General features: G+C 44.6%; 1 protein-coding gene across 1 annotated transcript; it reads left to right on the top strand.

Moving 5' to 3' along the window:
• The first annotated feature begins 9,021 nt into the window (after positions 1-9,021).
• SLC46A2 (solute carrier family 46, member 2) lies at positions 9,022-13,492 on the top strand. The gene is made up of 3 exons (XM_009873883.1): positions 9,022-10,090; positions 11,676-11,759; positions 13,332-13,492. Exons 1-3 carry the CDS (start codon positions 9,022-9,024, stop codon positions 13,490-13,492), a joined length of 1,314 nt encoding a protein of 437 aa, XP_009872185.1.
• Positions 13,493-14,404: the final 912 nt, after the last annotated feature.

Raw genomic sequence — 14,404 nt, forward strand, 5'->3', positions numbered from 1 at the left:
AGCTTCCCAGGGGGAGATAGTTGTGGTGGGGACCCCAAAAAACACTGCTGTGCTTAGCATGTAAACCCAGTGCCCTGGGCATGCTGCCCCCATATGAGCTTCTGGGGTGCACCAGACAGCCACCCCTTGCTGGGAGCAATTGCAAACTCTGTATTCCCTAGGCAGGCAGCTTGGTGCAGGGCTGTGGCTAGGCATACAAACACTTCGCAAGAGGCCATCCTGCACTTAGTTCTTGCTGTGGGGACTGTTACTGGATGGGAAGGTGTATGCAGAGCAGAGCAGAAGAGTAGGAGGCTGGAAACGTCTCCTTGAAGACAGGAGGATTCCACATTGTGCTGCAGCAGACAGACCAGGGTGATTTACTCCCCTTTGGGCTGTTGCTGATGAGGCTGTGGCTCATAGTGAGGCAGGATGCTTATGTACAAATGGCCCCAACAAACACTTCTTTCTCTTGTATCATCTGTGACAGCTGAACTCTCCCGGCCATACCTTAAAGTCCTCAAGCTGCAAGTGAAACCCAAGAAGCCAGGAAAACGCTAGCAAAAACACATGGATAATGACAAAGCTGTGGTGAAAGCAGCACTTTGCAGGACTCACACAAGGCCTCGAAAATGTTGCAAACAAATAACCAGTCATTAGAAAGGAGGGAAGAGCCTGGGTCTCTGTGAAGCACCATCTCCATGGAGAAAGGTGGAGTTTCCTGATAAACAATGGGAATTGACTTGCTGGGCAGCTTTCTCACCACCACATTGCGTGGAGGAGGCAGAAAGTATTCAGCCCTACTTAACTGGAGTGAAAGAAGGAAGGTGTTAAAGTAGGGCACTTGCTCACTCCCTGGTAAGGCTTTTTTGCTTTAGGAGCACAGCTTTGGGGTACAGCACCAGCACAAGGTGGACCCAGACTTTCATAGCATTACCCTTTCCTGTTCCCTGCTGTCTCCCTGCTCTCTGCTATTCCCTTCCAGTTTCCATATGCTGCTATCCCCACCCAAAACATGAGCATGGGTATCTCACACTGTTTCCACTGAGCTTCATGGGATTGAGAAGACTCTTGAACAAACCAAGTCCCCAGCATCATTTCCCTGACTAAACACCACCACAAGGCCCCATCAGCCTCCAGTCAGGGTCTCTCTAAGGGTGGTTTCCTCTCCTCAGGTGTTTAAGTGGATTTACACTTCTTTACCGAAGTATCTCACAGAAGAAGGATAAACTAAGACCCATGAGATAAACTTTAAGTGGACCAGATCCAAATGTACCAAAGCACTTAGATACCTAAGTATCTCTACGGACCTTGTTCTTTGAGGGCTACACAGCACTGAACTCATCTTGAAGCCCATGGATTGAGCTTGTGCCAATGCACTATGAAATGTTAGTGGGCTTGACTTTGAAAGGGTGTTGAGAGAGAGACAGGTGAAAAAAAAAGCCTTCTCTTGGTTGCATTAGTCATGCCAAAAGGGGCATAATTACAGATTTTCTGTGTTTGAGGAAAACAGTTGAGCCAAGCTCCAGTCACACAGTGTGTCAGAGACAGCAGACTGAGCTTGTTATGAGGTGGAAAAGGTCTTTTTTAAAGAGAAACTTAATTGCAAACTGTAGGACTTGATGTATAAAGGACATGAAAATTTCTAGCAGGAATAAATGGAGGGAGATGGGGATAAATAAGGCAGGTTGGAGAAAAGTGATATAAACAGTGGAAAACAGAGGGACAAATAGGGGAGAATCTTGCTGATGGGAATTTTTCATGCAGGGAGCCATTTCTGAACTCAGCTGAAAGCAAAATCAGACAGTGTTTGAGCTGGGATGGAAGCTATATGGCAGAGTATATTTACCCAAGCTCTCTGGGAACAAGTGAAAAAACTCTGCCACTTACAGCACAGGTCTCACAGGCTGCCAGGTCCTGACTATGGTGGCACAGAGAACATTCCGCTCTGCTGCCCTTCTCAGCCATGGTTTGATGAGTCAGTTTTCAGCAGAAGGAAGTCAAGAAATGATATCATTGTTCATGAGTCCCATAAATTATTGTCGTGCAGACTCTTTATAAATTAAAAGAGAAGTCAATATAGACTGTCTGAGCTTTGCAGAATACTTCCAAGGAAATTTATTATCAAGATGCCTGAGAGCTGAAGGCTCAAAACAGCATTTCAGTCGCCCAAAAGACTTTATTTTTCAAATCTTGCTCAATCTCTTTTTCCTTTTCCGTATAAAATATTGAATTATTATGATTTTAAATGTCAGAGAGGTCATTGTCCCTGTTTACTCCATAGCATCTGCCCGCTTTACCCTAGGGCATCATGAAAGCTCATGGCTAGACATGACTTCTTAGCTGGTAACATCTCCCACTAGCATCTTGGAGGTGATATCCAACACAAAATACCTAAGGCGCTATATTGGGATAGCTACTAACCCTTGGAAAGGTGAGGTTGCGGAAGTGCATCACATGCAGCAATGAGAGGCACAAGCTGCATTACCTGTGCATGGTCCAAGCCCTGCAGCAGCAAAACGACCTCATCTACAGCAGAGCAAGAAAAGCAAGGTCTTCTGGAGGTCCTGAAATGGATAAAGTGTTTGGGAGATAGCCCTCCAGCAGCTGTGTGCAGATAGCAAGAGGTTTGAAACCACTCGGAGGAACTGGCCAGAAAAAGCAGAGGTTGCAGTGGAAGAGGCAGTGCTGCTCTCGAGCAGTATGGGCAATTCAGCAGCTAAGCAACAGGGCACAAAAGCAGAGTCTTAGCTGAGCAAAGCTTTGAATAACCTAGAGTGCTGAAATGAAGGGGCAAACGAAAAACAAACACCAGTAACAGCAGCTGTTGTGCCACACAGCTTAAAATTTACAGTTGTATTTATTCTTGCTTGTTAGACATTGAAGAACTGCAGCCTGAAAAAGTTAGAAAGCAACAATATTACTGGAAATCTGCCTGAAAGTTCTTGATTCCCTGGCATCTTTTATCCGATACTCCTTTTCCACTCCAGAATTTTCAGTGGATAGGATATGACCCTTCAGGGAAAGGAGAAAAGGTGAAATATTTTAGTCCTATTAATGTATTTTTATACTCATACTGGAGTCCTAATGATATACAAAATCTGCTAAGGCTGTTCATTCACTAGCTGCCTGGGAGGGTGCTTGCTAAATTCTCCTGAAAAGCATGCAGAGGCCTGCATTGCCCTATCTACATGAGCTTTCTCCCAAGCCTGAACGTTTCCCTTGGTGCACCTTCTCTGATGCAGATATGTGGGCGTGGGGAACCCAAGATGCAGTGTCCCTGTGTGTTGAGTGGAGGTGATATCTCTGCGTGGGGCTGCAGCACTTGATGCTTTCTGGGGAGGCCTCCTCCAGCACCAGGGCATCAGCTTTCCCACCTAGGCACAGCTCTGCTCTATCGTGTGGAGTTTACTCCTTGGGTGCCATTTTCCTCTGGTGCCCTGCAGCAAAGCAGGTGCAGATATGGTCCCCTGTAGTCTTCCAGCCGCTCCCATGGAGGATTCTAGTGCCTTTACCTACTGTACCAGGGACCTCTCCACCCTGCAAGCTCCAAATAGGTGTCCCCACCCTCAGGATGCAAGGGGTATAATTAGGTAGGTGTGGCTGCGTCATGTTAAAAAACAGGATTATCCCTGTTATCTTGTGCCTTGTGACGCCAGGTTGCCTGGCAGTGGGCGTTGAGGACTATTTGCAGTGAGACAAACAGTGATGGGCACTGCCATGCAACCTTGTACCCTGAAACCACGGTTCAGTAGCCACCACCAGCTGCATGGAGGAGTTTACAAGTGGCCCATGAAGGAACAGTCTGTCCCTGAGCAGATAGTGCTCCATAATCAAGGAAAGGGTCTGAGGAGCTTGTTCCCTGGTTTCTTGTGTTACTTATTTCTGAGCTGCAGAGGTTCAGTAAACATGACCCACTGAAAGAGCTGCCATATGGAAAAAGAGGGTGATGAGGATCATAAATGTCACCAAAGCGTGCCGCACCATCTGCAGCTTTTGGGTTGTGTATGTAGTTTCTTGGGGTCTTGTAAACAAAGGATGTGAATGTGTTTCACAGGATGTTGTGCATAAAAGAGCCTGGAAAACATAAACACCCAAGTGACTAAAACCATAGTTAATCTTTCTTGCTAATTTCTGTGCTCATGGCCTTGCCCAACAGAGCAAACAGAGAGGCTGAGAGGAGTGAGTTACCATCTGCCTGTTCCGAATGTCTGGGGTGGATATCACTGAGGGCTTACTGCAGGTGATGGCTGCAGTGCTTGCTTTACCTGCCTTAAAAACAGAAAATCAGCTTCACAAAAGGCTATCCTGTGATCTGTCAGGTGAAGGCAAGCGTGTCTCCAGGAGAACTTTTTAAATTTTACCTTCCCTCCTCTCCTCAAAAGGCACCATGGCTTATGCAAAGCACAAGTCAGAGCCTGAGCCTGTATGTGGAAGCATTTATAATGCGTTTGATTGGTTCCACCTATCACCCTGGAAAATGAGGCGGATTCAGCCTTTTCCTTTCCACTGTCCTGATGTCCTCTGCCAGCTGCTGTTCTTACCTCCATGGAGTCGCAGCCTTACGGAGAGGTATTCATTCCCTCTAATTATACCTGGTGAGAGCTGAGTTATCCAGCAAAGATCCTACCCACCCAGAAAAATAAGTCCTTCTCTTTCCTTTGATCTACTTTTCTTCTTTCCTCATCTCACTCCACAAGGATGGGTGGTTTACTTTTTCCTCCTTCACTCTGCCTCAGTAACCGTTCCAATGTGCTCTCTATATAGTCTTCCTCTAATTCACGTGCACAGTTAACACATAGTTCCTCTCCAATCTTATAAATCTCAAGTCAAATTTACTCACATATTCCTTCTTCTACAGAGCTTTTATTCACCCTTAATGCCTCTTCTCAAACTTATTATTATTTAAATGTATAAGTAGGTTTTTTTTATACCCATTCACCATTGCTGTAGAAGTTTCTAGACCTACCTAAAAAATGAAAATGTGAAGTAGATACCCAAAGTTTAGGAGAGCACTTGGGAAGGGGAAGGTAGTTTTTTGTTTTAAAGTGAGTTTTTAAAGGCTATTGACTGTAGTTCATTCAGTAGCAAAATCTTTTAATAGTAATGTTTTTGCAATGGTTATTTAATTTTTCCAGATCGCCACTTTTGCTATATTCAGTATAAGATTACATAAGCTGTAATTTTGGGATACTTTGTTTCATCAAGTCTGCTGCTGTCTGCACTCTTGAACTTGGCAATGCTTCTGTGACAAACCTATATATGCTGACAGCAATTTCAAAAAAGAGATATGAATACTAACAAAAAGGAGGATGTGCACACACCAGAGAAAAATTTAGCACCAGGATTATCTGGGACTTATCTAAGAAGTACAGTAGGATTTGTTCAGTGGTCCAGCTGATCAGGCAGACACCAGGTACTGCAAGAAGCTTTTTTCCCTGCTTCCATGGAGAGGATTAATGTCAAGGCATACAGTCTGCTGTCAGCACTATTAATCACCTAAAATCCTCAAGCTAAAGAATAAAGAAGCCAACGCAGCAATAAGCGTGTGTTGAGGATGCTGTGGTTTGTCTTTCCAGCAGAGGGAGAAGCTCACAGGGGACTCCATCCAGGTAAGCAGGAGACTGAAATGAGCGCAGTAGACAAAAAGATGACATCTGAGGGCTATGCAGCCTCCACTCCCCTTCCATCTCCCCCAGATCTGCAATCACAGCCACAAGCTTTGTCAAGATAGAGGCAAAACATAATCAAACACTAGCCAGTGAGGAAGCCAGCCTCCTAAACCACAGAGAGAAAGAGCATGGCTTTGCATTACAGGCCGTGGTCATTTATGATGAAGACGTATTTTTCTGAAGGAAAACAGGCCATCACCAAAACAGCTGCTTCTATCCAGTGTTTTCAAACAGCCTTCCCTCTCTCCGGTGCTATAACACAACAGCACCTGATGCAGGCTCAGACCCAGGTGCTTTCCCATCCCCATTCATGTTTCCCCACCTTGCAACTGCCACGAACCCGCAGCAAGCATCAAGACAATCCACATGTATCAAGGAGGAGTTACAGAGCTGATTTACCACCTTCAGGAGACATGTCATGATAGCCAGAGACTGTAAATCAACAGATCCCATCCTCAGGCTTAAGTGAGGATGATAAAGAGGGCTTATGCATCCATGCTGGGTTGCAATCCTGGATGTCAAAAGGACCTTGTCAGGACCTGAGAAGTCCTTAAGACCAAGCTCCAAAATGCTGGTACCTGCTAAGCCCTGCTGCCTCAGCACACTGAAATCCTAACTGCAGCTGTTTGGAAAGAAGAAGTGATGTAACTGTCAGAAATTATTTAAGAAAGCAATATTGAATAGGAATGTGTAACATCACCATAGGGAGACATTAAACACCTTTATTTGGCCAGACTAATGTCTGTGAGCTGGTGAAGCATGATGCTGACCTGAGGTCTAGTGGGCCTCCAGACAAGACAACTCTACAGAGGGATGCCCTGAAACAATGTGTTCTTTTTCCAGGAGACTACACCAGGGTATTTTTACTTTTATACTAGTCTTGGTGATTCTGTAGGTGAGTTTTTCTTAAACATTAATGGCCACTCTTTTAAGGTTCTTAAGGCTCTATTGTGTTTATGCCACAAAAATATATTTTAAAGCAGATGCAAATGTCCCTATAAATATAAGTAAGTAATATGAGAACTGCACCCCATGGAGAAGCTCTTGAAGTCTTTGTAGCATCAAATGAATATGGTATTCATGAAAAGGATTTTGCAGTGGGAAATATTCTGGAGTCTAGGTTAAACTCTTACTTTAGCTCTCACTCTTTTGCAATTACTGACATGAAATTACATGAGAACTAGTTCTAAAAAATACATTTAATGTGAATGAACACTCCGAATATCCTGGAAACATATATATATAACTTCCTAGATCACTAATGGCGTTTAGCACAGTCCATTAGCTATCTGGGCGTGAAAAGCATTAAGCATAACACAGCATCACCTGAATGTGAAGAGTGTCATATGAGTAAGCCAGTCAGCCTATACGTGCAACGAAGTGTGGAGGAAAAATATCCTTTAAGAGCTGAGTGGATCTGCAAGTGCCGTGCCTGTAACGTACCACTGCGCTCCAGGATAACTAATGTTCCACATTGAAGCGTGAATGAGATAAATTCATTTATCTTTCCTTCTAACGGCTGGTGGAAAAGACAAGGTTCCCTGGGTGAAGTGAGATGTGGCAATTCCTCTGGCTGAGATTGTTGCTTAAACTGGACACAGGATGATGCTTTGGGGTTTTCAGTAAGGCAGTCTGGAATTTCCATCCTCTGGAAACATTCCAGAGTTTGGAAGATTCATCCCACTTCTACATAAAAACTAAAGAAATTAGACACCTTTTACGAAAATCTAGGGTACAAAAGCCAGCTGTTGAAACAACCCACATTTTATTTTACAGCTGGCTAGGAGTCTTTTTGGCCTGACAAAAACCAAGTTCTCTGGTGAAACTGAAACTGTCTAGCAGCAAATCATTCAAGCAGACAATTCCCCACTCCTTTCCCTGTTAGTTCTTAGGACTTTTTTCCTTGAATCGAAATCTAACACAAAATGATTACACAACTGAACAAAGACTAAAAAAATGAAACTTAAGCTATGAGTACACTGGCATTGAGTAAATGTCACCTGAAGCAATAGAGAATGCAGCAGATGGAGATTTTAACATTGTTCTTGCAAATTAATCATTAATTTATTTTTTAAAGTAATCACCATAAATCTTCCCAGAACAGATTGTTATTCTGTCTGTTATGATTCATTAAGAGAGTGCAGAATGAGATCATTTCATTTAAGTTAGCATTTTTGAGGCTGCCAAATATCCTCCAAGTATTTCCTGCAGCTGGGACCATAAGCATCATCCTTGGAGCTGGCAGCCTGCTTGCACCACATCCTGCTCCAAGAGCTTCTTGTGCCTCTGGCCAGCCACTCTGTCGTGACCGCAGGGCCCCCAAACCACTTAGTGTGGGCCACTTTGCTTGGCTCCTGCCCTGATACAGCAGCAAAATCAGAGGCCAGCTTCAAAATGCAAAGCTGTGTGTGGAATCAGTCCCTCCTGAGAGGCACTGCCACCACCCTGAGGAGCTGGGACTGGAAAAGCCTTACCCAGAGGTGGGCTCCCAGCCACCCCAGCTCCCAGCCCAGCTGGCTCATTACTGGGGCACAGCAATCACCAAAGCCTTTGGATAAAGTGGGATCTTCCTCCTCTCCTTGGAAATTCCCACACTGTAAAGCCAAAGGATGCAGCAGGCAGAGTGGGAACCATGGGAGGTAGGCTTTTTCCCTTTTGGTTTCTTTTTTGGTGTAATTTTTCCACTGTGTTATTGGAATAACAATGACATTAAGGGGCATGATGCAGCCACAGGGCAGACAGGAGCAGGTAAGAGCAAACGAGCCAACATCCTGTTTGTGTAGAAGAAAGGAAAAAGAGTTGGTGGTATGGGGGAATTCACAAATTACCTGACAGGAAAGCACACAGCCATTCCCTGCCCCCGCAGTCACCATAAGAGTCTTCTAACACGTGAAGAATGCCAAAAGGGAAAAGAAAAAACACAGAAAACCACAGCAAACAAAAAACAAACCACCACCCCAAATTGCAGCAATTACTTGATCAGGGCATTTTCACTTCCTAAACTGGGAGAGAGAAATTCCCCTGGGTCATCTGACCTCTGTTGAAACTACACCAGGAAGAGGAGCAGCAGCAGTCACCAAGTGCAGGGCGTTCTCCAGCGGTACAAAAGCCTCTCGTGTCTCAGCCACTGATCAGAGCAGCGCCGGGGTGCGCGTGCTGATATGTAACAAGGCGAGGCGCATATATCCTCCCAGTCAGTTCATCTCTTTCACAACTCTCCCATTCTGTGCAGCCTAGCAGACCTCTCCTTTTCCCCTCCACTGCTCCTCTCCAAGAACGCCTCCCTGAGCAGAGATTCTGAAGAGGCATTTCCTCCTGCACGTCTCGCTGAACGCGGCTCTCCCCAAGAAGAGCTGTGGTCGCCAGCAGCATGGTGGGGATGACAGCGATGAGGACATGGATTGAGCCGGTGGTCGCAGGTTCCCAAGTGGCCAGCGCCTTCTATGACACAGCACTGCTGCTGGTGGTGAAGAACTACTACAACCAGACCAATGCCACTGCTCCCTCCCATGCACTGGAAGATGCTCAGCAGAAGGCTGTCTCTGATTTTTATATCATCTACAATCTAGTCCTGGGCCTGAGCCCGCTGGTGTCAGCTTATATCTTGTCCAAGCTCGGGGACAGGATGCATCGCAAGATCCCCATCTGCTTCCCTCTTTTTGGCTACTTGGGCTCCAAAACTCTCCTGCTCCTCCTGATCCTGCTGGGATGGCCGATTGAGGTGATGTACGGGGCTGCTGCCTTCAATGGGCTGACGGGTGGTTTCACCGCGTTCTGGGCAGGCGTCATGGCTCTGGGATCCCTGGGGTCTTCCGAAAGCAGGAGGTCTGTCCGGCTTATCATTATAGAGCTGGTGTATGGTCTCGCTGGCTTTCTGGGAAGCATAGCATCTGGCCACCTCTTTGTCAGCTTCAGTGACCGCTATCGAGATGGCACTGTGCTGGTGGGCTGCAGCATCGCTTGCTATGCTTTCTGCCTCCTCTACAGCATTTTTGTCCTGACAGTCCCCAAGCCAGCAGCTTTGTGCCCAGCCAAAGCAAAGAGTGCAGAGGAGGTGGGCAGCCAGCTACCAGCCCACACAGGAGCAGAAGCAGCAGGAAGTTCCCAGCCTTCACAGAGCAGTACCTCCAGTCCAGTATCTCCATCGAAACTCATCATCATCATGCTGTTTTTGGCAGCAATCCTCTATGACCTTGCCGTCGTTGGTGCAATGAACGTACTCCCACTCTTCTTGCTCAGGGAGCCTTTAAGTTGGAATGCCGTGAAGATCGGCTATGGCAATGCTGCTGGTTACGTGATCTTCATCACCAGCTTCCTAGGGGTATTTGTGTTCTCCAAATACCTGAGGGACATTACCATGATCATGATCGGTGTGGCATCCTTCAGTACTGGCATCTTCATCATGGCCTTTGTGCAGTGGACGTTCCTGTTCTACATTGGTGAGTTGAACAGCCATTCATACAAACAAGTGCACCCTGAGAAGGGGACTGGGGTGTTTCGGTGTCAGGAGAAGGGCTTTTGCTCTGCTTCACCATGAGTTTCAGAGCAGGGAGCTTGGCAGACCATCACATAAGCAATTTTCAGGAAGCCTTCATTGTCAGTCCCCACTCCCCACATCTCCCTTTCAACATCCAGAGGATGCACACAGTCCCACCAAAGCTTAGTTTAAGGCTAGTTGACTTGTAATTCATCACTTGGTTATAGCCCAGATCTGAGCAGGAGAACAATGCTCACACCATGGGGGACTGGGAATTCAGAATTCTTACCAGCCATCTGTGCTCACTGGACCACACTGCTGCATTAAAGGGAAGCACTTGTTTATTGTGAGGTAAGGCTTAAGGCTACCACAGAAGCAAATTGGCAAAACTTTCCTATTACGAGAACTTCTTCAGGTGTTATTTATTTTTGTTGCATTAAGGCATTTATGGCTGATGGGAAACTTAATAGTGAAACGTTGGAGCTGCTTTAGCAACTAAAATGTTGTGATAACGTTATACTTACGTATGAAAGACCAAGGGATGGTAACAATAGATGCAGCAGCATCCCACAATGAAGGAAAGGCAAGTTTATTGTTGAGAGGTAGCCTCTGCAGGAACATAGAAAATAAAACCTGAGGACTGTATCCACTGTGGCATTGAGATGGTTGATTTATATCTGGCAAATAGAGTACTGTGTGTTGTAAGGCTTTGAGGTTTTCCTTCTGCAAGTGACAAAAAGATTTAAGGAAAATGTCCTGAAGCATTTTTTCTGTATGGCCCTACAGGGAATGAGAGATTGAAAATCAAAAAAAGTTACTCTAAAAGGAGAGATGGTAGGACACTGTATTTGTGCACTAGGCCAAACATTGAGTGAAATGTTTAAGACATTTTGTTTGTTTAGTCAAACAGGGGTCAGGAACAAAAGATAAAAAATTAAAATAAAAAAAAGCTAGTTTAACATGGAGTCTATCATGAAAACATGCTGCTACACAGCGTGCAGGATGCTGATTCCCTGCATTCCAGAAACACCTCAGTACACTAGACCTGAACCAAGTCTTCACTAAGGCTTGTTCTGCTGACAGGAAGGTAATTCCAGCTCCCTTAAAGTTTCTACACTAGAAAAAGCCTAAAACACTGCAAGCCTGAAGTACAGACACAGAAAACAGTTGCGATGATATAAAGTTACTGGTCCTGTCAAGGATGTGTAGCATGAGGTGCTCTCTCTGCTGGCAAGGCTCAAATCATCGGCCACACCATCTCAAAGAACAGTGCTACAGTCCATCTACATTGGGATTTTGGGCTGAGACCAAGAGACCGTGGCTGGTTTGAGCAAAGCACCTCTGCCTAGAAGAGCAATAGGTGGCTTATCCACCATCGTTTGGATGAAGCAAGGCCTTACACTCCCACCACAGATTTGTACTTCTTTCTGGTACTCAAGGGACAACAAAAGCTGAAGCCAGAGGTACATAATCTTCAAAAGCAGAGCTGGTTGTATTGGGAATGAGGAGCAGGTGCTGATGATAACTACATATCCATTGCATTGCAGCACGGGCAGTGATGCTCTTTGCTATCATTCCCTTACCAACCATCAGATCCATGTTATCCAAACATGTTGAAGGATCGTCCTATGGTAAGTACTTTATTGTCCTTACTCATCAAAAAACTCTCAAATCCTTCCATTCAGCCTGAGACACAAAGAGAAAGGTAAGTTACTGCTGCAACCTGTACTTTTTGTAACAAACCAGAGCAGCTGTCACCACAAATGGAAAGGGAGAAGCAAAGAAACTGGCAGAATAAGATTGTTGCATCAAAACTTCTCATCCTTAATCAAGGATCATTTACTTAAAAAATTTTCAGCACATGCTTCAAGAGATTACCATCAGTGCGCAGCTCAAACGTAGTGAAAATAGCTGAGGTGCTGCTCAAAATCACAGCGCTCCAGTGAAAACGAAGAGAAACTAAACACTGGGTGGCAGCACTGTGATATTCACACCATTTATACCTGGCTTCTTTTAGTTTCAGTTTGGGGAAGGCTACACAGGTCTCCAAGTGTTACCTGGCCATTTGCTCCTGTCAGACCATGATTTAACTAACAAAGGATAACTTTTGCACAAAAATTAGCCCTTTTTGGTATGCAGGAGCAGAAAGACTTTTCTATTATAACACCCACATTGGAAAATAGTAAAATATATGCATTATACAACACCATATTTAAGGCTACCATTTTTACCCCCATGAGCTGGATTTAGACAAAACAGACAGGACTGGCCATGCATTCAAATAACACCTCAGGCCCATGACTGCTCACACCTCCTCCAAACAAGTTCCCACGGCCGTGCTTTGCATCCTTTTCCCTTCTGCCATATGAACACAACACCACTCTGTCACCAGCTCGTTCCTGCTGTTCACGCTCAACCTGCTCCTTCGCAAACTCACCTTCCTGCCACAGCTAGAGCAGTTCACACCCCAAATTAATTATTATTAATCATAACGTTGTTTTTAACCTCCACCATGAACCATACAGGCTGCACTTGATCATAGCAGCAGATCAGGTCTAGAGCAGGACCCTGCAGCAGAGCAGCCCTTGCATTCTGGTCGCAAGGTTGTCTCCTGAGGCAGTGGCTGCTGGTGCTCTGCAGCCGGAGAAGGCTGCCAGGGTACCAGCCTCCGCTTACAGCCCTGACTGTGCTCCCAGCTTGCACATCCCAGCAGAGGCGGGTTACTTCCCCTTCCATCGTTTCCCATGACAGAAACAGAAGGGTGCACTTCAGCAAAAAAGCTGTTACAACTCTGATTCAGTTTCTGCCTTTCCTCCATCCTACACGTCATAAAAATTACTCTCTTCTGGCCTAAGGCAGAAGTAGACCCTGACTAAAATCTCTCCTGTCCTGAAGGTATTAGCCCAAGACTACCTTTCTATCTCCTAGGTAAAGGAGCACTTATTGGCCAGTTTGTTGCTGCTCTGCCAAACAGCTACCTCTACATCTAGACTGTTTAAGCAGTTTTCTATTTGGATATTTTGTCCCATGCCTAAAAGAAGGAAAAGTCATTTAATTCTGGTCTAGAACAAAAGCACCAACCATCCAGTGCTTCTGAAGCAATAACCATGTCACTTTTCCACACAGTGGAGACCCTGGATTTGTCAGGGGGGTACCAGAGCTGGTTTTCTTCTCCCCAGTAACAAACTGTTCCTGTTTTACAGGTAAGGTGTTTGTCCTGCTGCAGTTGTCTTTAGTCATCACGGGAGTGGTAACATCCACAGTCTACAACAAGATCTATCAAAACACACTGAACTGGTACAGCGGCTTCTGTTTCATCTTGTCTTTTCTAGTCGGCTGCCTTAGTCTCCTCCCTTTAAGGTAAGGATTAGGAAGGGATTTGTCCAAAAGGACTTGCTCTATTTTCTCCATGCATCCTGATTCTAAGTCTGAAATGCATAATACAGAAGGGAAAAATATTTATCTTTTTATTTAAGAAGGAAAAAAAATGGAAAAGAAACAAAATCTTGCAAAAGTGAGTTGAGAAATATCAAAGAATGAAACTTGCAAGTGTTCTAACCAATATTTTTAATCATCTTTTTTTGCAACATAACACGAATTGCTGTAAGGAGGAATATTTGGCAGAATTTAAGAGCAGATAATCCCAAAGGACAAAGCATTAGCACAAATTTAGTGCCTGATACTGCAAAAGTTTAAGCTAAAGAACTGATGGGGAAAAAGCAAACTGTCTGTAGTACATTGAATGAGGGAATAATCTTATATAAGGTAAAACATTTTTTAAAAATCCATTACACGTTACTTACTCATTGTGATAGAAAAGAATAATCTGAGTTTCCCGCAGATGTTTCTTTCAAAGAGAAACCATTACCACATAGTGAAGGAAATAGTCACTTTTCTGATCCAGTCACTTTGCCCAACTGTACAGCTATAAAGCAACTGAGAGGTACAATTTCAAGAAAAAGTTTTAAGCATAAGTTTAAGCTTAGTTTGGAGAGGAAGCTGAAACATCATCTCCATCAATATTCCAAAATTTTTGAAAGATCTTCCTCCGAACTTCCCTTCCCCAAGACTCTCCAGCTTGCTGCATTACTAGAAACAGCAACAACCTTCCAGTATGAAGTTAAAGTGAAATGTGATAATGTGATTTAATCCATGCAACAACAGTATTTTCATTCAGATATAAAGCAGGTCCTGGATAGGCTGATGCATGATTCCAGGCAAAAGTCTTGCCAACTAATAAAATAATTTTAAAAGTAATCATATAAAATATATAAAA

The sequence above is a fragment of the Apaloderma vittatum genome, unplaced genomic scaffold (genome assembly GCF_000703405.1).
Source record: "Apaloderma vittatum isolate BGI_N311 unplaced genomic scaffold, ASM70340v1 scaffold9610, whole genome shotgun sequence".
In the NCBI taxonomy this organism is placed as follows: domain Eukaryota; kingdom Metazoa; phylum Chordata; class Aves; order Trogoniformes; family Trogonidae; genus Apaloderma; species Apaloderma vittatum.

What these genes read in the sequence shown, in the direction of transcription:
- SLC46A2 (XM_009873883.1), top strand. Translation starts at nt 9,022, where the DNA reads ATGGTGGGGATGACAGCGATGAGGACATGGATTGAGCCGGTGGTCGCA. An exon ending in GACGTTCCTGTTCTACATTG is followed by an intron (nt 10,091 to 11,675) that starts GTGAGTTGAACA and finishes ATTGCATTGCAG; the next exon opens with CACGGGCAGTGATGCTCTTT. An exon ending in TGTTGAAGGATCGTCCTATG is followed by an intron (nt 11,760 to 13,331) that starts GTAAGTACTTTA and finishes CCTGTTTTACAG; the next exon opens with GTAAGGTGTTTGTCCTGCTG.